The sequence below is a fragment of the Anser cygnoides genome, chromosome 3 (assembly GCF_040182565.1).
Source record: "Anser cygnoides isolate HZ-2024a breed goose chromosome 3, Taihu_goose_T2T_genome, whole genome shotgun sequence".
Taxonomy (NCBI): Eukaryota; Metazoa; Chordata; class Aves; order Anseriformes; family Anatidae; genus Anser; species Anser cygnoides.
In genome coordinates this window covers 27,155,918-27,179,620 of record NC_089875.1, presented here as the reverse complement: position 1 = coordinate 27,179,620, position 23,703 = coordinate 27,155,918, and the positions used below count along the sequence as shown (strand labels likewise).

Here is a 23,703-nt window from a genome sequence, read left to right as displayed (position 1 = left end):
CTCAGAGGAAAAGAAGAAAAAAATGACTTCACAACACACTATTACAAATGCTAATATTTTTGTCAAAAGCAGAAACACACAGATTTTACAAAATACTAGCTAGACATTGTAGCACACTGACTAAAAGAAATAATTTGAGTACAAGCTTAATAAGGCAGGGTAAAAAAATCCATCACCTTACAGCAAATGACACTTTGAAAATGAGTCTGCTGTGTGTGATTTCAGTGGTGCCTGAGGGAGAGAAAGCTCTTTCTGTTCATGTTTTTCATATTTTCAGTCAAACAGATTGCTGAATAATCATGTTTTCTTTATTTTAATGGGTGAGGAAGCTATTATACAGAAGGTGTTTCCATATGTCGTAGTTAATAAAGGCATTCTTACTAATAAGAATAGGTTGTCTCCGCTCAGTATCTGATGAAAAGCCCTCCTGTTGTAAGGAAAAGCAGATCGTGTGGATAGAAGAGACTCCTAGGGGAGCACACTTCAGTGGCTACTGGCAAGAACTGTAAGCAGATAAATCCCAGGTCTTCTCCAATCGATTCCCAATCAGTGACATTCACTAGGGTGCTCGGGGTACTAAAAGCACTTCGTGTCACAATTTCTCCTTCATATTCACCTTTTTCTTGCTGGTGAAGGACAGTGGACAAGACCTGGATCCATCACTCTGGGAGATCATCAGCAAGTCCTTTCAGGACATCAATGTGCTTTCTTTTTTGAGATAGCATCTGGATGACCATTTCAGGAGTTAACAATCTGACATGGACAGCACAGCTAGTTATAGGCTGGTATCACAGATGCTCTTTCAGGCTGAAACTGAAAATTGCATGGGGGACAAATAAGTGGGGGAGGGGGTTGAAACACCCAAAGGTATGAGACACCATTTACACGTTTGTCTTTCTAATCACAGAGCTGGGCACACATCCACAACCAGATGAAAACCTGACATCCGTACTATACTGTTAGAGCTACCTAGTAAAGAACTAGGAAAAAGTCTTGAAGCTCATCTCAGCTTATTGTGATGTGTTCAGTGTCTGACTACCTCTGAAAAACCATATGGAAACCAAATCTATGGAAGGACATAACTTGCCTCAGATAATCAACATATTTCAGCTGGGTTTACACAGCAGTGCTACACACTGGTTGCCTCTTGATTTCAAAGTAGGGCAGAGATTGTTCACCTGTAAGTACCTGAGTAGAAAAAAGACCTGCGTCTGTTGCCATTCCCACTTTCAGGGGAACTGACAGCTTCCTACAATTAGTTACAAAAGGCACATCATCTCTCCATGGTAAGTGTCTACCTGTAGCCTTACAAGCATGAATTTCAATACATTCTGCAAGACAACTTTCTTAACCTGATGTATAAAAATGTAGTAATTATTTTGTGGAGAGGCTTTGTTAATAGGAAATACTCTATTTCCTCATGTTTTCCTGGGAATTGCATTCCGCTGGTTTTGACTATTCAGAATAGACTTCAAGAAATGCCAGAAATACCCAAAGAAATAGGTGGATGCTTGCAAATATATAGAAATTCGGACCAGTTCTTACACATGCAACTTGTCCAGCTGGATGTTCACTGCCACACATAATACTTTCCAGGATTTTAAACAGAGTTAATATGGCCAACATTTCGAAAATTTGACACTAATTCTGGGCACTGCCTAATTTGGTCTAAGTTTCAGAACTGCTGAACAAATCCTTGTTCACATTTCAGTGTTTGGATGCTCAGCAGATCAGAAAATTAAATCCAAAGTGACTCAAGCCGATACTGTAAAATTCAAATACCCAGTCTGCAGCTCATTTTGAAAATGCAGTCCCTAAAGACTAAATCCTGCTTCAAAGACGCTGCAATAGTTTTGAAAGCTGCCTGTTTTCGTATCACACCACTAGAAGGCATAGACAAACGTGGTGGGTGTACTTTGCATCCATACTCCGTGTGGTCAGTGTGAACAGCCCCTCCCTGACCAGTCAACTCGGATGATGGGGAATGAGGGGAATATAGCAGGATGATCATTGATAGACTTGCACAGCGAATCAGAAGTAGCCCCTTGCAGAGGCAAGGGAAAACAAGAGCTGCTGTTGGATCCTGCCCAGGACACAGAACCCAACTACAACATGTTCATATAGTGTGTCTGTCCTGAAGATGTGGAAGGTCCTGTTGTATCTGCATTCATAATTAAGATTTTGACATGATTATGATGCTGATGCTGTTGTATCTTCAGTGCATGATGGTTCTTGGCTCTGTTCGTGCCTGCCTATTGTTCATGAGACACTTTGTCTTTGCAATGATTGGAGAACAAGGTGTTCTGGAAGCTCTTTTCAGCTGCGATCTGGTAAACTTCTTACGGATTTTTCTGTATGGAGGGAAGGAGGGAAAGGAGGGAAAGAAGAGAGAGACAACAAGAGAGGTAAATCTCAGTCTTTAACAGACTGCTCGAGAGCCAATAACAAACAAACAAGCAAATACTCTTACCAGAACAGGAAGGCTAGTTCATGGAAAAGAGACTTGCAGTCAACAAGAGTGAGCCCTGGCCATCAACTGATGATTCACAGTTGCCTCCAACTAGTAACTCATAATTGCTCAGTGAAAAGTGAATTGGTGTTAGACAATACTTGGACAACAACATTATATGAAATCTTAGGCCAAAATGCTCCAATAAGGAGTCCTTATGTGTGATTTCAATATAGGAATGAAGGATCACAGAAGAAAGAACCACATTAGCACCCAAGTGAATGTGTTACTTCTACAAAAGTGATGGACTGAGACCAATTTTCAGTGTTATTTTCAATGCATCAATTCTGTTAGTAATGGATCACTGCAGTCTTTGTGCTTTTTGAACTTGTGCGTTTCAGGTGCAATAAATTCACTTTAATTTTAGTCAAACATATTAACTACAGGTGGTCATGTTGTTTGTATTATAATCTCATGCAAGGATAATTAATTCTGACACAAAAAGCTTTATTAGGTTCCAATTGCTCTGCTGCCTCTGTATTGTTATAAATCAAAATCATAATGCTGACCATACAGAGTAGAGTAGCAGAAATCACAGAAATAACACACACAGAGTATGTCAAGAACCATCTTCATTGGCAGAGTCCAGAATATTAGATGTTAGTGGAAAATTGTTTATTTTCTGAATTCACTCAAGTCCATTATCCCAGCTTTCATTTAGGTAGTTTATAAATTACAGAGATTTTGAGCTTATGTAATTAAAGTGAATGATGTCCTCTAACTTTAGAGAGACCAGGCTTTCTAATTCAAACTTTCCAAGTTGAAAATCTGACCTGATTGCAAACTACACAGTGCTGAAATACATCAAGGTGCATCAAGGCTTTGACACAGTAACAAAATAAGTGATTTGTCCCTTTCATCTTAACAGGCTGCTAACACTGAGCCTGGAAAATGGTGGCACCTAACATTGAAAATACAGGGGCAGCTTAAAACATACTCTTATTGAGTACTAAATAGGCTCTTCTTTGCATGTTAAATTTTCAACACATATTTAGTTGCTGGTTGAGTATTCCTCGGAAATCTAAACTTTCAATTAAGTAAATGAGCCACAGAAGAGACCATAATCAAGGACAAAACAAAAAGCCCCAAATCAGGATAATATATCATGATCTTGGAGGTTATAGGGAGCCTGAAAAATACACCTATTTTGGTTTATGTATATGAAAGGAACAGGGAAGTATTTGTCTTGGCTGCCTGAAAGCAGGATGTCACCAGGATCTTATGGCCTACAATAACAAACTGGGATTTAGCATCATTCAGTAATAAGCACAATAAAAGAAAAGAAAATTAATCCCCAGAAAGGAAAGCTTAGGCTATTCATGCAGTCCACCAAGACACAAATTTACTGTTTGAGTACTTACTTTACATGGTCATCTTTATTTAGGCCTAAAAAGATATTCAATATATTGACAAGAAATTGCATCCAGAATGGTAAAATCATAGAAATTTAAACTGAGACTGGTAGAAATATGCACTTCTAAAATGAGGAGACAGCTAGGTTTGGTAAATTTATGTTAACAGACAAGACCTGTTACCTGCAACGATTATAACGGGGATCATTCCAGAAAAAGCTTAAAGAACTGGATCCCTTCTGATATATTTATCATGGAAGTGCCTAAGAATGGTTACATAGGAATTAGGTCTTCTCCCTCTGGAAAGGTGATGGGATTGCTAGACCAGCTGAAGTACATCTACACCATGGCACGCAGAACGGGGAACAAACAGGAGGAGCTAGTTGCCACTGTGCGGCAGAAAAGCTATGACATAGTTGCCATCACAGAAACATGGTGGACGACTCACATGACTGTAGTGCTGCAATGGCTGGCTATAAACACTTCAGAAGGGATAGACTAGGAGGGAGAGGTGGGGACGTAGCCCTTTGATGTTAAGTAGCGTTCATATTGCCTAGAACTGAACAATGGCAATGACAGGGTTGAGTGTTTGTCGGTAAGAATCAAGGGGAAGGCCAACAAGGCAGATGTCATGATGGGAGTCTCTTATAGACCACCCAGCCAGGATGAAGAGGGAGAGGAAATATTCTATAAGCAGCTGGGAGAACTCTCACAATCACTGTATGTTGCTTCTCTGAGTTGTGATGAACGGAGTTAAATCCAGTTGGATGCCAGTCACAAGTGGTGTACCCCAGGGCTCAGTGCTGGGGCCAATTCTCTTCAATATCTTTATCAACAATCTGGACGAGAGGATCAAATGCACCCTCAGCAAATTTTTCAGACACCAAGTTAAGCATGAGTGTTGATCTGCTCGAGAGGGATCTGGATAAGCTGGATCCATGGGCCAAGGCCAACAAGGCCAAGTGCCGGGTCCCGCACTTGGTGCACAACAACCCCATGCAGAGCTACAGGCTGGGGGAAAAGTGGCTGGAAAGCTGCCCAGCAGAAAGGGACCTGAGGCTATTGGTGGATAGCCAGCTGAATATGAGCCAGAAGCATGCTCAGGTGGGCAAGAAGGCCAACAACATCCTGGCTTGTATCAGAAATTGTGTGGCCAGCAGGACCAGGGAGGTGATTGTCCCCCTGTACTCAGCTCTGGTGAGGCCGCACCTCAAGTACTGTGTTCAGTTTTGGGCCCCTCACTACAAAAAGGACATCGAGGCCCTGGAGCGTATCCAAAAAAGAGCAACAAAGCTGGTGAAGGGCCTGGACCGCAAGTCTTATGAGGAGCAGTTGAGGGAACTGGGGGCGTTTAGCCTGGAGAAAAGGAGGCTCAGGGGAGACCTTATTGCTCTCTACAACTACCTGAAAGGAAGTGTTAGCAGGGTGGTGGTAGGTTTCTTCTCTCAAGCAACAAGTAATAGGACAAGAGGAAGTGACCTCAAGTTGCACCAGGGAAGGTTTAGGTTAGATATTATGAAAAAAATTCTTCACTGAAAGGGTTGTGAGGCATTGGAACAGGCTGCCCAGGGAATTAGTTGAGTCACCATCCCTGGAGGTATTCAAAAGACGTGTAGACGTGGTGCTCAGGGACATGGTTTAATGGTAGACATGGCAGTGCTAGGTTGGACTTATGATCTTAGAGGTCTTTTCCAACCTAAGTGATTCTATTCTATGATTCTACATTTGCTTGCAGAAGTTTGTATTTATTTAAAGAACCAATGTGATCATTAGTCATTTGAGAAGCCCACAGTTTATAGAAATGTGAGGTAATAGTTCACCCATCTGAGTTTTTAATATGGCAACTTCATAAACCATCAAGTAGTTCCTAGTACTGAAAGTAATTGGCAGTTCACACTAAATATAAGAACGCTAAAGTATTTGTGATTAGGATTTATGACTATTAAATAACAACAGTAAAGTCAAAAGATGCAGTTATTAACTACTGGTTCCAAACTAGCATGAAGAATGGCAGAATTAAAAAGCGGAAGGTCATCAGCACTGCATCAAGCAAACCGCAAAAACAGTTTATGACCTCTTCAGTTGGTATTAATGAAAGTATCTCTATCTAGGCTGTCAGAAGGCCTAATCTCGTATGCGCTCTGAAAGGAGAATCCAGCACTTCTATTTAAACAGGATTGTGATTAAACAGGATTCCAGAAATTAGCTTTCTGGGATATAGCCTTTCAGAAATAAAATTGGAAAGATGGAAATTTCCACTGACTTTATTAAACATGCTATTCGAACAATTGTTTTGCTAAACCCAAACCTGGTTCTTTTTACTCTAAAAATATACAGGGTGGAGGAAACTGACTACGATGAAGACTTTAGCATCTAAAAACAGCTAAACTTTTTAATAGCCACTGATAAGGTTTTACAACCCCTCAGCTTTTTTTTTTTTTTTTTAAACATTTGAGCATGCCGGTTGTAACAGTAACTGATGAAAGGCAGGAAATTCAAAGATAACATTGTTGGTCCCTCTCTCTCTCAAAACACTTCAACACATTCTCCTCCCTCCCTAAGCAATACAACAAATTAAGGGCAGAGTCACCTTTAATGTTCAATTTCCTGTCCCTTTTTGAGTTAACACCAGCCATATGTTTTAATTACATAAAGCTTTTATTTGGTGGTGGCAAGTAAATGGCTTTAATATCTGTAGTGATGATAACATCCTTTGCAGTTGTTAGGAAAGAGTAATTGCTATTTTCCTCTGCTTTTTCTTTTGATTCTTGTACAAGTGCTTGAAGGATGATGCATTAAAGACTTCATTTGAAATGCTAATTAAAAAATATTTTAAAGCGTTTGCATTGTATTTCTAGTCCTCCTGAGACCAAAGGTTGGAAAATAAATCAAACCTTCAAATAGGTGATTGGTATATAATGTTCACTATGCTCATTTTTATGTCAAATGTGATGCATTGCTGCCAGTGTGGGAAGACGGCAAATTCTTTATGTCTGCATGACGGTAACTGCAGAGAAAGGTAAATAAGACTTCTAGCAGCTATTCAGAGAAATATGGAAATGTACATAAGTACTACATACTATTAAGATGTATTTTCTCTTTGCAAGTTTTATGCAAGGACTGTAACATACTGGGTAGAAAGAATAGTTAGGCTGAATAGGACACTTATACCATGCTTAAATGTAACCAGACAAAAAAAAATTTCAAAGAACCAAGCCTTTCTTAGGAATTCAGTGAATTCTATGCAACTAACCATCTGCTGAAGTTAAGCACAACCCTATATAACCTGTTGTGATGTCCAGATTTCTCAGCAATAGAATAGCTGCTAGCAAAATTTCTGATTTGTAAAAGCTGACTCAAAGTTCTGTGCTTAAATGCCATGCATTAAAATAGAAGCGTTTTTAAAACTTGAATAGAATAAAGTGACCTTCGTCAATGTTAGTCAAGAATGCATTTTTCAAGCCTTTTCTAATCTGAGTTAAAGGCATTACTTGCTGTAGCTCTGTTAATATCAGGCATATCTGTCTGTTACTGCTTCTATATATATAAACTGCTGCGTATCAGTATTGCCTCCTCGACATTGCATTGAGTTGTGATTGGAGCAACTTTGTTCTATTTGGCTATACCAACATTATTTAAGAAGGAATACAAAATAAATTCAAGTTATGGCAGAAGATTTTACTGAGAGAGAATTGTGTGTAAAGGCCTGCTCAAACTTTAGCAGATGACAAATCTTGTTTTGAAAGTGAATGCAAAGAAACATTTTCTTATGAAGGTGAACTTGTCCATAACCCTTATATATAAAGGGTATATATTATTATTATTATTATTATTATTATATATAGTATATAATAAATACTGAGGTCCAGAAATGCTTTTGATGCTCTGTTTCCACTACAAATATATTAAGGACCTATTACAAACCCAGCTACAGAGTTTTAAGTTGAAGTACACTGCATTATGATTCCTGCTTTACCTAAATTAGTTTGATATTTTTGCTAGAGTCTTTCTTATACTCATGTAATTTGAGCAACATTTTCATATTCAAAGATCTAGTGCCACGGAAATGAACTATCACCTAGTTGTTGCTGGTAGTACAAAGATTATGAACAGGTTGGTAGCAGGCATAAGAGAATGGATTCACTGAACAGTATGAAAGCTGAACTCCTCCCTAATCTCTAGACTGGGATGAAGTATTCATTATGACTTGGCAATGGTAAACAGGAATTTAAAGTTGCCAGTTGTACAAAATAATGCCACCCTAGAAGCAGGTGGAGTTTTATACATTGAGTACAGCAAGGCAGGATTTTGCATTATGGTACAAGTTTTATGCAAAAGTTGCAGTCAGTATAACCAAGAAAAACTTTAAAACAACAAACAAAAACAAAACCAACAAAAACAACAAACCCTGACAAACCCTGTAATTCAGATAACAGCAAAACTCTTCTAGACAAAGATTTCTGCAGTTGCTGCTGCGGCTCCAGGGCAATGTAAGCTTTGTGCAATGTAAGTTTTGAGCGCAAGCTCAAAGCCAGTTAGCAAAGCACAATTATTTTCAAAGTAATCATGATTCCTTGGGGGTATTACACTTAATTGTAATTTCTCTGAGGGTTTGTTTTATCCAGAGGTATACTATAATTACTCAGTGGATTAAATTACAAGTGGGGGTACTATCTTAGGAGTCTGATAGTCTTTCCATTAATTTCAACAGCCTTTTAAAAAAAGTGAAAGGCAAAAACATGAGCAATGCTGAGTCTGCTAAAAGAGAATTTAACTGGGATGAACCTGTAGGCACAGATCCTTTGAAACCTGACAGATTACAGAATGACTAACTCACATTACTTCCTTCATTTCTACCTGGGTGAAAATGAGAAGGAGTGTGAATGCTGTATTTTATTTACCTATTTGGCTTGCTGATTTAGACTTTTTGTTTCTTTCCCCTCAGCACTTTACAGTAAAGCTTACCTATATTCCATTAAAGTTTTGATCTAACCTTAAAATTGCAGAAATTAGGAGGAATGTACTTTGAAGGCACAAGTGGGTTGATGCTGATATGCTTTTTAAAAATAAACTCCTTTGTGAAATATTCATTTACAAAACAAATCACAAGTGTTTTAATAAGTATCAGGCTACCGGAGAGCATTTGCCATAAGCCACTTAGTTACATTATAAAATTAATATAGATGGCAGAGGGTGGTACGATCTTTATAAGATTAAAGAGGTGCTGCTGTAGACACTCCAATATCATTTAAATGTTTTAAGAGCTTGCCTTATTTTTCTCCTCCTAGCAAGGACACATTTTCCTTTGCTGGTGGTTATCTTCCAATTTGGCATGAATATTTAGAGGAAAACTGTCCTCAGTGAAGAATATTTTACAGACACACCAGTTTAACATCATGGTGTCAGATCTTCCTGAGCAGCTTAATATAGTATTTTCAAACACCATACTACATTGAAGGCTTCTCTGGCATTTTGTGTTTCAGAGCAACAGCTTATAGCTACTATGAATATAAAAAGTAGTAAACTTTCTAGAGCATTTTCTTTACTGTGAGGAAAAACCCAGGTCGTTTAAAGCATAGACTCCTGTGATCATGTCATGCCTGAACTGTGGCATGGCATAAACCACCCCTCTGTCTTTCTTGCTGCTGGTTTAAAATTTACTCGGATAAATTTCCTTTGAAGCAGAAACCTTCACTTTGTGTGCATTTATAGAGTGCCTAGAACAACAGGGACCTCACCTATTACTGAAATTATTAATATTGGTTTTACTGCAAACAACTGGGATGGCTTTTGGAAAAATCATCTCATCCATCAGGTTTTTCCGTGCTTTCATTTTAACTGAAAACAGCATATTTCATTAATACTGTAAGATGTCTAAGGATTCTCAGAGAGAATAAATTGAAGAAGTGCACAGTATTATTACAGCATTACTGTTTTTTTTTTTTCAGATGAAAGCTGGAACTGAGAAAAACTTATCTTTTAACCCCTAAGAAGTGTTATAAATAGACACTGTCATACATCAGTCATCACATGATGACTAAATCTTAACAATCAGCAATAGACTTATTCTCACAGTTCATCTGTGAGCTTGGTATTTACCACCAAGAGACTAAATTTACCTATTGCTGACAGCTAGGGCAAAAATGATTGCACATCGGTTTCAGTGCAACACGGACTTGATCACTTTTTGCCAAAACTGGCAGCACCAACTCCACTGAACTCCTTCCCACCCCCCTCTGATTTCTGGTAGGCACAATTAAAAAAAAACCAACATAGTTTGTAGGAATGATAGACACCACAGGTCTCAACATGGATTAACCAGCTGGATTAATTAATGGATGGGCTTGCCCTGGTTCTTGGGAGAGTTTTGCTAACTCAGCAGTGACATCTCCCATTGCACACCAAACAGCAGTGTCTATCAGAAAAGCATGCATAGAGCCATATGTTCCTCAGAGAATTTTTTCCTTGAAGGGAAAAAGGCCTATCTAGGATTCATAGCATTCAACAACAGCATCCGCCTTGGTAGAGGGGATAAGAGCCGATAAGACCTAGCAAAGGTAGCTCAATGGAATGGATAAAAAGTAAATTATTCGTACACTTTAAAACAAAACAATGGCTCAGGCTTCAACAGATGCGTAAGCTGAGCTATGGGACAGCTGCTTTGAACTTTATCTGAAATTAATTAGCCTCTCCTTAGCTACCATCGACTTCAGACAGTTTAAGGCATGAATCCTGCTCTGTTAAAGAAAGAGTTGCTTAACCTCTCTTCCCCATGAACGTACACACAAGATCACTGCAAATTTATCAATATGCAGGCACCCTGGGAATCCAAGGAGACAGAAAGCTTTTTGCAGGCACAAAAGACAAAAGATCTCAAAGCAACTCCTTTATGTTTCCCTTAACATACCAGACAGGATGTCAGAGGGACATCACCCAAACACTATTTATACTTTATACTATATAACTTTATGCTATATAACTTTATATTTTACCAGTGTAAATTTTCATCACCATCTATTAATTTTTAAGACATATAGTTACTTTGTATATTGATTAAACATCACCTACTATTAGATTAAAACATTACTCACATGGCAGAATACGTTTTTTTCTTATACAAAAAATTAGAGAGAAGATGCATCAGAGCTGGCCATGAGTAAATGCAAAGTTGCTTTCGACTACTTCCCAAATGTCTTGCATAGTAATTCACAATTCCAGAAGATAATTTTTTATCTTTCAGAAGGGTTTAGAACATACAGCTTCTGATTTCTGCCCTTGGGCTACAAACATCAAGTGCCATTTCCCTAACAACATTAAATGCCACTTTGAACGTTTTCAAAAATATCTTCTACTAAATACGCATAAATCCCAGATGACAGAAAACCTTACCTGACTAGTCTCAGCATCTTGATACAGATTCAGAAAGACTTTTTGGCTGGTTTCAATCATGTGATTGTATTTGACTTCTTGAATGGTATGTCCCTTAAATTAGGTATAAGCTGGCCAAATGCCTTGGTGACACGGGGTCTAGCAGGTCATTCCCAAAGGAATTGTGAGGAAGCTCGCAGTTTAATAGCTTGCTTTAAGAAAAAATAAAAATGCTGAAGAAAGAAATTGAAGAATATGAAAAATATTCACCTATGATATGCTTTGTAGGAAAAAAAAGATCTTATATTTTTGTCTTTTCCAGTTTTGATACACTTTAAACACCCCATCATAAACACTTCAGTATTTATTAGAACTTTTTCAATACAAAACTTTTTAATGGCTTTTTATTAGCCTTTTTGTTTCTTTTCTTACCTTGTTTGATTACTTCATCTAAGATTTTTGGCCTGAATACTATGTTTACAATATTATAATGTTATTTGAGATTGATAAAATATGACAATATTTTATCAATATGTTATCAATAATGCATATACTTTTCCTGGAATAATATATATACTGATAGAGTATATTTGGATGAGCTTCTTGGCACTCTGGTTATTTGCTATTAAGCAAGGGCTGAAAATCAAAATTAATCATTCTTACCAGAAAGAGTTGGAGAGAAAAATTTCCTTCACAAAAGCGTCCCCCTAGGGCCCTGCTCCACAGCAACAATCTCTTGTGTGATCAGTATTTACTCTACACACAGAAGCTCCTATGTAAAATACAGATTAGAAATCTGTACTGTGGCACCAATAGAGAAAAGCTTTGCCACAAAATTGACATGCTAATTTCTAAGGTAATCTTCATTTCAGATCAGAATTTTTATTTAACATTCCTATTATCAAGGGTCCACTCTAGTTCATTTTCTGACTAGGGTAAGAAAATTTCATCCTGCTCTTCAGTCATGGCCAGTACTTTTCCTGTCAGTATCTCACTGTACTTGCTGATCTGGTTAATTAAAAACTGCAGAGCATCCTTGAGAGTAGGTGTTCATTCATATTATTCAAGTTTATAGACAAAACGATGGAGCTGTTCAGAGGTTAAATGCTTTGTCTGGTGTCTCATGTCATGTAACAGGCAACAGGAGTTGTGATGCACAGATCTGAGCTTTTACCACTTACACAACACTTCTATTGTGTTTGGTCAGGTAAATATTTTAACCTTTATCCATAGCACAAGTAATGAAACCAGCCAAGTCTCCTTGAATGTCTGACAAGAAGTGATTGTTATCTCTGTGATTGGCTTTCACAGTCACTATTATTATGTTCTCTTCAGTATTCTACATTGATAATCCCTATGCAGTTCCTTATGAAAGCTTTTCACAAAAAGATGCCAACTTTTTTTTTCCCCTTCCCAACCCCCCCCCCCCCGGCCTTATTTGCATTAATGCTGTACGGTCATTCATTTAAAAGATCTTAATGTGTTAAAAACTATCAGAGAAAAATAACAATACATGATTAAACGCATGCCCTAAAATATAGACTCATATATATAGCTCAGAAGTAAATCCTCTATCTGTAATTTTAAACTAACAAAACAATACAGAGCAACTTGTAAATGAAAGGTAGTGGTCAGTTTCGTGGGAATTTTAAGACTGTGGGATTCACTGACATATTTCCAAAATACTCACCACAGTAGAGTTTTACAATCATCTTTGGTATTTACCTGTAACAACAGTATGTTCATCAAATCTAATTTCTGTATCTAAATGCACATTATTGCTATGTTTTGCTCTGCCTTCAAATAAAATAATCCTTAACCTTGTATCCAGCTTCTACTAAATACTATTGCTAACACTGGGAAGAAATCATAAAAAGAAAAAAAAAAAGTCTTTGAAAATTGATATTTTGCAGTTTTTGAGGATTAGAGTCATCAATAGCTGAGATCTAATGCAATAAACTGTGGTTTAGGAACAAGAATTACAGGAATGGTGAGAGAAAGCTAATTTTACTTTTGAACTCTGGTGTTATTCTAGCATTGCTATAGGTAACATCTGCATAATTACTCTTGTCTTTATCTTTTCTTTGATATTAAATATGCAGAAGACTATCCTGGTCTAACAAGTTAGCATTTTCATCATTAACTTATACGTTTCCCAAGGCTTTATTAATGTCCCTTTGAAAGGGAAACTGGCTTCACATCCAAAGATGTTTATTTATAGAAATTTTTTTTTCTTGTTCAAAAAAAATTGATATTACCTCCCACAATAGAAGACCAGGTATTATAAGGTGACACATTCCCACCGGGGATGTGGAGTTAGGAAAAAGCTGAGCAGCAAGCTAACAAAAAAACAAGCCCTAAGACCTTAAGTTAAAACATCCTGTAAAGCGGATTGTGTTCAGCTACATCAAATCCTCTGCACAAACACAAAAGACAGCTTCTGAAGGGAAATCTTTAGAAATGGCCAACCAGACTGTAGGGAACTCGAAGTTTGTCAAGAACTGTAAAACAGGTTAAAAGAATTGCATGACAGCCCAATTTAACATCTGACTTATAAGGTGTGTTACTATCTGACATACTCGAGCTGTCTGGCTGCACTCAGTAGGAGCCTTACACATTTAAGGGCTTTGCTGAACAGGGTCTGGAAGGTCTAACAAAGTGAATGAGATTTCTGGAAAAGTTAAGTAATTTTACAGCAGTTTCTCCACTAACAGCTGTGTTTAAGACAATCGTTAATACACTTACTATCCTTGTATTTCATTTTCCTTTTTTTTTTTTTTTTTTTTTTTAAGTTTCCTACAGAAATAAAATTTTGCAAGAAGTCTCATTTTGGAAATTATATTTCCCCTCTCAAATATAAAATGCTCTGGCTACTTCTGTACCTTCTGTCTGAATGTGAAATTACTTTTGTCAAAGAGAGCAGAGATGAGTGCTAGTGGTTAAATAACACCTGTAAATGTGTCACTGCTCTTTAGCTGAGTCATGTGAATTAACCACATTCAAGCTCCTATCTAAAATGAAATTGCAAAATATACTTTGGTATCTAAGCCACCATAGAGAGGCTGCATATGTGAATTTCTGCTCACAACAGGGTAGAATCCCAAAAGATCAGTTTACAAGATCTAACTGCGTGACTTCAGGCAGCAGTAACTAGGTCATTTACAACCATCTGCTCATAGCCCCTGTCTCCCTGCTGTCATCACTGAGGCTGTGGACTAATTAATTTTCACCTGCTATCAGTGGATATACCTCTGAAACTAATAAATCACCCAGTTTCAGTCAGCAGCTACTGGACTCCTGCAGATGGCATTTCTGTGAGATTTTGTTACCCGTAAAGGTAAAAAGTGTTCTTTGAAAGGAGATTCCCCATAAGGCTTCTGACCAGCTCTGCATACAACAGCTCTCTGAAAGCATAAAGTACAATTCATCTGATTTTGCAGATGGAGAACAGAGGATATGCAGAGAATTACCCCCCAGTCTTCATCAAAGTATTTAAGCACCTTATGAATTTTGATATGAGTTAGCCGTCCAAAGGCTTGGTGATACAGACTTGAGGTCTCAGGGAAGTCTGTGAGGGAGCAGGGAACTGAATCATATTTTCCCAAGTCCTAGGTAAGTGCTGCAACATCTTCCTCTTACCATGTAACTTTAACCAGGGTGAGTAGCTTACCACAATGTCACTGAAATATTCATTTTAAACTGTGAGATTAATACAAAGCTCCCAACCAATATTATTGTATTTCATTTGTTCTGATGACTGATGAAGCAGAATTCTTAATAGCATATGCTCTTCAAACCTACCAGCAATAAATAATGGCATAACTTATAGTGAACTAATCCTTAAATGAGAAAGTAGGTGAATCGCTGCAGTTTTGGTTTTGTTTTCCATGTATTATTCCTTTTGAATATTAAAAAAAAAAAAAAATCTTCACATTCTTCAAGTGAGGTTGATTTTAGTTTCACGGAATGATCCTGTTTTAAAAAACAAATAAACTTTTGTATAATTATAGTAATGTTACTTTGACTTAGTTGGTATCATAAAAGGAGCCAGAGGAAAAGGACATGTAGATGCATAGTGAAAGAAAACATCTGTAGGTTCATGTAAACCACTCAATAAGAAACAAAGGGCAAGCGATTAGGATCTAGTTTCTATATCACTGGTTGTGATTCTGTCACAGCACCTCAGCTAGAGCTTGAGGGAGAATTATGATTTATAAGGTTGAACAATAAATGAGTCATGAATAGTCCTCACTAAATAAGATCAAAATAGCAGTTCACTAAAAAAGTTAGACTAGGGATTTTTACTCTGATGAAAGTAACAAAGCATAACAACTTTGAACAGCAGCTAGTCAAGTAGGACCACTACTTGGAGCAAGGACAGTTCTTCCACAGATTCCCCATCTGCAGTACTGTCACAGTGACTGGAAATGATAGTAAGCTCACCTGCACTCAGATGCAGCCAATCAATGAGATATTTGCAATCCTATCAATAAGGATTAGATATAATCCTAAAGGCTATATTCTAATTCTATAATCCCTGCTTTTCACGATGTATGACAGTGATAGAATACAGCAGAAGTAAAGGAACCAGAAAAGTAAATTCTTAGAGGCTGATTATTTTTTTTTGATTAGAGGGTAGCAGATGGTGCAGAGCATTCTTAGACTTGCAGCTGATTCTCCAAGGGTGCAGCGAAGTGTCTCCATTCGGTCAGATACAGGATGGGGATCTCATGGCCACAGTTCCATGCAGGTAAGAAATGAAAATACACTATACCCTGGATCCAACTACAGTGAAGTTCAAGACTGGGATCCTAATTTGAATCAAGTTGCCTCATCTCTATGAAAAGCAGAGGCCATCCCTAAATGTACATTAAAAATATTTTTTAGGTGAACAACTTTTTGTGCACAGTTGAAGATGATTAAAAAATAAAAAGAATAAACATGTCTATGGGCATTTCTGTGATACAAAATTTGCATATGTGAAGAGGAAGAAGGAACAGAGTAGTTAACACTGGAATCCTGATCTAGACCTGCACTGATCCTCTGTAACACAGACCCAAGGCACAAGACACTTACTCCTCCACTTTTCCCTTTTCTCCCAGAAACATGCTAAAAGTGTTAACTCAAACACAGAGCCTGGCCTCATCGTTAAAACCTGTATTGGAGGGAGAAGAGACAATGGCAGGTCATTAACAACTTTGAATATGGGTGACACTTATAACAAAATTTTGTTTCACCTGAATTTAGGGTTTACACTGACTGATACAGCTAGGATGTGATGAGTGCTAGCAGGATACACAGAACCACGAGGGGCTGGGAGCACCAGAATTAATCTCCCCAACTTCTGCAAGAGAATCAGACCACTGATGGCAAAGGCAAGACAACATTTTGCTGAATTTAGTTTGTGAGCATCACATTCTCTTCTTTCTCAACATGCAACTTTAGTTTTAAGCTTTTTGTGTGTGCTATGAGACATGCATAAATAAAAATGAGTGATAACAGGTAATTATCACAGCCACTGTGATATCCTTACATAGTACCTCAACAAATCACAGGAAGCTTTTTGTTTTGGAGAAAGAACATGATGTGAAGAATATGAAAATTGCCTATATAATGCTGCCACAGGGATGCCTCTCAAATCATTTTATCAGCAAAAAGGAAGCAATGTCTGCTGGTAACAGCTAAAGATCACGTTCTAATTTTAGCAGTTGCAGTTAACTCATTCCCAATGGAGTTGCACTTACCGTGAGAAGGTTTCTAACTGCTTCAGCACTGAAAGGAAACAAGCATCGAGTCATTCAACTGCAGTTCTATATGCAAATATGCTTTTTGGCCCATGAAGGGAAAGCGTATAGAATTTGCTGCTATAACCCATTCAGCCAAACATTTCCAGACATTTCTTATAATGCAAATGCTGGAAAAAAAAAATCATTTTCCACACAATGTTTTATCTGTCCCTATACTAATATGATCATCAGCATGCACATGTGTTCTGTTATCAATAGAGCGTGTGTATAGGAACTGTATGCACGCTGCATGCCTAGAATGGCAAGAAAAGTTTTAATCAACAAATGCATTTTCTTTGACATCCAACAGCTATTTACATTACTAGTTTTATTCATAGATTATGATAATGTTTTATATAACTCAACAGATATTAAGCTGATATATTACATTTTTATTAAACTTCTGGAGATCATAGTAAATATTGTCCATTTTTTTTTTCAATAATTATGTAAGTCCCAGAATGGTAATTCAGTACAAAGAATTTCATTTCATGCAATGAAGTCATTTTCTGCATTAACCTCTAACAGAGCCTACAATAGAATCTACATTACAGCTAGTCATCAAAATGGGAATAAAACACAAAAAGCTTCCTCTTACAGCAAAGGTGATTTAGTACAATGTCCAGAATAAAACTCTTATATAATTATGAGACTTTTGGATGATCCTAAAGTATACACATAGTGGTAGGACAATTCCAGCAGCTAATATCTAAGTATATTAAAAAGAAATAAAGAGACTCCCTTGGTGAGTAGTGATAAATGTAAGTCTCTTTAAAGAGTGAGTTTTCAGTGAATTGTGTAAACAGATTTGCACTTTAGAAAAAATCTTGACCAAGTTATTTCACAGTCGGGAACGAGAATTCCTTTTTCATTCAGCAATTGTACGAATAAAGAAAAATAAGAAAATATGAAATTCAGTAAAGCTCAACATAAAATTATGATGCAATATCAAGTTAAGTGCTCTTGAACCACCACCTGCTTTTCTGCCTAGATTAATCCCTGTGCTTTGATTCTGTGACTGAACACAGATGTTGAAATCCCAAGTGAGTTGGACTCACACAGGTGTCAGGAAGGTTTCTGAATGGTGAGCGCAGGCTGTCACCATAGATGAAATTGTAAAACTGCGGCCATATATATATATATACACTTATTGGGAAGATTCACTGAGCATGCTGATGAGCATTCAGGACATGGGTCTTAAAATTCCAGGGTAATTCCAGGGATTACCTCGGACATTTTAGACTAATTTCTATAATTCTTTTCTGTTCTCTGAATACTTAGATCCGTACTCATCCATTACTACAAATACCTTAATATGTGAGCAATTCAATATACAATATTTAAATTTACATAAAAATATTTGGGGCTTAAATTCAGAGTGGGCAAGAATGATAATCATTTATTTAAAATATCCTTTAAAATGAAACTACAGATATTCACCTTACCTTACCTCATTTAGTTTAGCAGTAATAATAATACTTTTTTTCCTCAGATATCAACCAACTATAGCATTATATCTTTTTTTAGCTAAATGTCTGAGGAAATTTACCCTCTGGACTCCCCACATAAGGTTTTATAGAAACATGCATCTTAAACTTTAGCTCACTGCACAAGTAAAAATGTTTTAGGACAGAGAAATGAAAACTGCTATGTACTATTGCAATCTAAATATAATATTGAAAATAATATTTTCTTTTTGCAGGATGTAATTAGTATATGTCTTTCTTACATGTATTTTTAATGAATACACATTCTAAAACAGACAGGATCCTGATGCAGCACAGTATGAAAATGTGCCTTAAAGAACGAGTTGTTACTTTGAAATGAGATGATTATTTCTGAGCTGAGTGTTCAGCACATATTTAAACATCTAACAGCTGCAAACTGGCAACTGATTTTTATTTATTTTATTTCATTCTGTGGCATGACCAGATAAATTCTGTTCTGCTTTTTCACAATCATATTCTCCCTAGATAAAATATTTCTTCCCAATGTAATCATGTTACACTGAACTGTGTCACAGCCATGCTCATCCCCGTGAACTCCTAGTACAAAACAGGTTAACTGTCAGGGACTAATGCTTATTCCCTCTTCTCCCTTCTTCCTTCAAGGAGCAGAACATTTAATAGCTGTCTTGAGCATCTGTACACTTGAGCAGTAGGACCAGGCAGGGCTTTCCGCTTTGAGCTATAAGGACTGGAGGCAAGTGAGAGCCGAGGAGAACAAGCTACACCACCTCTTCCAAATAATCTTGGAATACAGGTGAAGGGAATCAAGGGATCAAAGGAAAGAAGTTAGAAAGGTGAAAACATCCCTGATGTAGGAAAGGAACCAACTGAGATGGGATGGGAAAGAAAAAAAAAGGTGTTTGTGGGGAAGAGAATCTATGAGAACGAAGGAACAGAAATGGAGTTTCAAAGGATAAAAAGCTGCTGTCTCACATTAGTTGCAGTTTTGAAGATCAATGTGAATGAGGAACTATTACTCTGTGTGTTTCTATCACAGAAGGAAGATACATGTCTATGTACTTCTGCTGAACTTACAGCAGTAGCTTTTGTCAGACTGGGAAAAGCTGTAAAGGGGCAGCTCACTCTTTAACTACAATTAACTCCAATTAGTAACCAATGCAAGTCCTTGAGCACTCCCTCATTCACTTCTTCAGCATCAGCCAAAGTGATGCAGCATGCCGCTTTTAATGACACCACCTTTTTTTGAAGGAGTGTCACTGAGGTCTTATTGTCCCGTGGTCCCCATACAAGGGTATTTCAGATGTTACTCTTCACATTTTTTTAATGATTTGAAGAGCAGCAGACACGCAGTCCTGAGGACTAAGCCCCTGTTTACCTACCGCCATTGGTGTGAAGGTGGAGACAACGTACGTGCTGTGCTGATCTCCCACATCAACCCTGGCCAGGGAATGCCATCTGCAATCATGGAGCTGGAGAGGGGGATTTATGAGGTTGGGATCAGACAGGGCTATCCCAGACGGGTATTTGCAAAGGCAGAATTCATCTCTCCATACTTAAATCACCCAGAATTTAAACATCTAAACCAGTCATCTGGGCTACCTCTGAGGTCAGTGGGGAGAGACAGAGACTGTCAGCATAGGACTCATCTCATCCTTTGACAGGAACCTCTCTAAGGAAAAATGGGGAAAAAAAAGTGCTAAAACTTCTAAACCAGTGACTAAGGCTACCAGTCTCAATGGCGGTGATATGATCACCAGGAATTAGTCAGATACTAAGCTCTTTGCATAGCCTGTATCAAACAACCATCAAAGCAGTCAATTTTATAACTGGGTGAGTTATCAGAAGCCTAAAGGCTCATCCTCCTACCATCATCTCTGAATTGTTGAATTCTTCATGCAAAAGAAAAATGAGGTACCATATTTAACTGATCTTGAAATAGCCACCAAATTGTCATGTACATGTATTTCAACTACTCTAGCAGTGTCTACTATAAACTAGACTAAGTATGCACATTTTCCTCAGTTAGCTCTATATTTACATATATTCCTTCCCTACTCTTATTTTGTTATTTACATTTTTGTTCAACTGCCAGCCTTTCTAGGTCTGTGAAATAACCTCAGAAGCAATGAGTAGTCTGATGTTATTTGCCCTAACAATCTTCCTACTTTAAATCTAGGCAAGATTTTAAAGCGTTTTTAAATAACCAGCCCAGAAAACAGAATTTACAAAAATAAGACTAACATCTTGTCCCAGTCTGAATTAAATCAGGAAATGAGGAAGAAAAGAGCAGAGGAGCCTCCAGTAGCAACTCTTCTGTGATATCAAACTCTTGTGGGAAAACAAAAAGTTCATTAAATTTTACCAATTAATCTGGAAATGATAGACTGAAAAATATCTTAGTTGTTTTTAAAGGAAATCAACTTCTATCCCAGAAAGATGCTGCCTGCTATATATTTCTCTATTGTGTGCTATGTATTTTTCAAGTTCTAAATATTTTAAAGTGTAGCCTCCATTGTGGATAAACATGCGTTTTGCTGAATGATCAGAGATGTCTTAAACTTCATTGTTTTCAAACTACAACTAGTAACAATTAAAAAGTTCTAATCTTTGCCACACAAAAGTAACCCTGACTGGATAAGTCTTGTTAGTGAAATACTGATAATGTTAGTATGCAAGGGATGAAAAATGGGTTGTATGTTTTGACATAACATGGCTCTTCACTGTAACACAACCTCAAATAATAATGACAAAAACTGCTATTCAAATAGTGGATCAATAACATGTATGCAGTGAAGACTCATTCCCTGCTTTTCCTTGCTTCAACTTCATTTCTCTTACCTGGTCTCTTCTGTAGCTATAAAGAAACCATCATCTGAAGCATCAAGCCAATTTTGCCTCTGTCTCTTGATCACTGGAATGGTGCTTGTCTTAATGGCACTTGCACTGGCTTGCAAGGCCTTACCGTTAGTAATATGAACATGGGGAGCAGCATGCTGAAATCATAAAAAAAAAAAGGGAAGAAAAAAAAAGATATTTGCCTGAGAACAAGCATAATTCTGTTAACCGATTCTGCTGTAAGGGGCAGGCTACACACACTGTTGTTCTCAAAAAACAGCTACTCTTCCTCAACAAGTACCTGCCGGACAGATTACACCTTCTGATCATCTGTGCACTTTGACGTGTTTTAGCCACAGATCTGAAAGCTCTTTAAAAACTAAATTAACTATTGCTGAAACCATTTAAGAAAAAGAGAAACTGAACCATGAATCAGTGCCATAACCTAAGCAGTCCTGCAACAGTCCAACCAATGAGACTTGTTTTCTGATCCAAGTATAGCATTAATCTAATTTAAAAGTAAAAATAAATCCACACTTCTCACCTTACAGATCCTTACTCTATCTGGCTTTCTTTTTAAGTAAAAATCACTGTAAAGGGCAAGTGGCCCAGCCTAGCTGCTAACCTAAGGCAAGGTAACAGAGGTTTACATCATCTTGGTGGTGACCATGGTGCTTAAGTTCACTCTCCAGTTATTATATATATTAGAGCTGACTGCAACACTTCTACCTTCATTTTAATACAGGTAACGTTAAACATAAAATGACGCATTAATTTTCTACCACACCTTTAGCTGGAACATCTGTGCAGCAAGATTTAGAGACAGCAAATGCTCACACCTAATGAGAAAAGCTGCCTTCTGATAAATCAAGTAGAAAGTCAAAATGTTTTCTGTGTTGTCTGTAAGTAACATTTTGGAGGCATATCCCAATATACACATTAATTTTTAAAATTAGATTTTTGTTTGCCACATGATCAGTTATCAACAAGATTAAGTAATCACAGAATTTGATCAAAACAGACATGTTAGAAGATATACAAAGATGAAAGTTCTGCTTCATCTCACATAGATTCAGCATCATGTTTTCCTAAGAAGTTGTACTATTTCTTGGTGAAATAATACAAGTGTTCCTTGTTAGTGACAGTGTTTTAGTGATATTCATAAAACATGCACAATTCTGCATACTCCCGGGAGTAGCCTTTAATTAGGGAAGCAATTCCACAATCCCTGAGTAAGGAAGGGACTGGTAACATGCACGGAGGCTAGCAGAATAGAACATGAAACCAATCTCTTAAATCATGTCACGTAACAGTCAAAAATTACACTTGTATTCAATGTATTCTATTTATATTATGACACAACTTTCAACAACCCTGATCCAGACCACTTGCTCCCTCCAATAGGGAATTTGTGACTTCAAGGACTAATTCCAGCATCTTTACTTCAGTGCAAATAATTGAACAACCTCCTCTATGTTTTCTTAGATGCAGCGAAACAAAAAACAAACAATGAAAAGAGCAACAAGACATCAAATTTGAGTGAGTCACAGATAACTCTTTCTTAGAGTGAAACTATTTTCCTTTACCCTAGAGGCAAAGAAAGATTACACCGGATTTAGTTGCTCTTGCACACAGGGCTGTAAATCTTCCTTTGTAGTCCCTCTAAGTATTTGCCAAATATTTGCCTATTTTTTTCCACTTTCTCATTCACTGTTTAGACTGCAGTTTGGTTTTCACTTTTTTTTTTTTTTTTGTGTGTGTGTGTGTGTTGGCTTTGGTGGAGAGGAACAAGCAAGGGACATGATGCTAGAAGTAATTCTGCTGTTATTTAGCATAAATTCAGGATAAAATACGTAGTTTGGATGAAATTATAAATTCATAAAGGTATTTACCTGGTGACGTCTTAGCGCACAAAGTAGATACTGCTAAAAAAGCAACAATTCATGCATAGAAAACACTGTCATATACGACAGCTGTACAGATTTCATAGTACATCCAAAGTAATTATTTTTACCTGACAGTGTCATATATTACCGAGGAACATTCAAGGGCTCAAAGGGCAATTTTTTTGCTGTGCTTCCCCAGTCAGAAACGCATTTAAGTTCTCAAATATAGTGGCTAGTATCTTTTCCTTTCTAATTCACCACTGTATATTTCCTTTACTTCAGGACAATCAGACAAAGGTAAAACATGTTCAGGAAATGTACAAGGTACAAGAAGTGCATTTTCTATGGCATAAACTCTGAAAAACAGCTAAACCTTATGGAAAAAGTATGTGTTTTTTCATAATACTTTTTCCCCTGGCAAAGACAGATGTCATTACTAGATCCAAAATTCTGTTTTGTCTACATTTCTTAGAACCTAATTCTTATTCCAGACAAGAC

The 23,703-nt window shown here is 37.3% G+C and overlaps 1 protein-coding gene across 6 annotated transcripts in view; it reads right to left on the bottom strand.

Moving 5' to 3' along the window:
* Positions 1-297: 297 nt before the first annotated feature.
* Positions 298-23,703, bottom strand: part of MTA3 (metastasis associated 1 family member 3) — a 139,977-nt gene continuing 116,571 nt past the window's right edge. The window contains exons 18-21 of one of the 6 annotated variants that reach the window (XM_066993767.1): positions 21,323-21,477; positions 19,864-19,953; positions 16,974-17,001; positions 298-2,351 (exon numbers count right to left, since the gene is read on the bottom strand). In XM_066993767.1, the coding sequence (XP_066849868.1) occupies positions 2,340-2,351; positions 16,974-17,001; positions 19,864-19,953; positions 21,323-21,477 (285 nt within the window). In that variant the 3' untranslated portion in view covers positions 298-2,339. Of the gene's footprint in view, positions 2,352-16,973; positions 17,002-19,863; positions 19,954-21,322; positions 21,478-23,703 lie in introns of those variants that run through there. The other 5 variants (XM_066993765.1, XM_066993768.1, XM_066993766.1 and 2 more) reach the window with 5 other exon arrangements.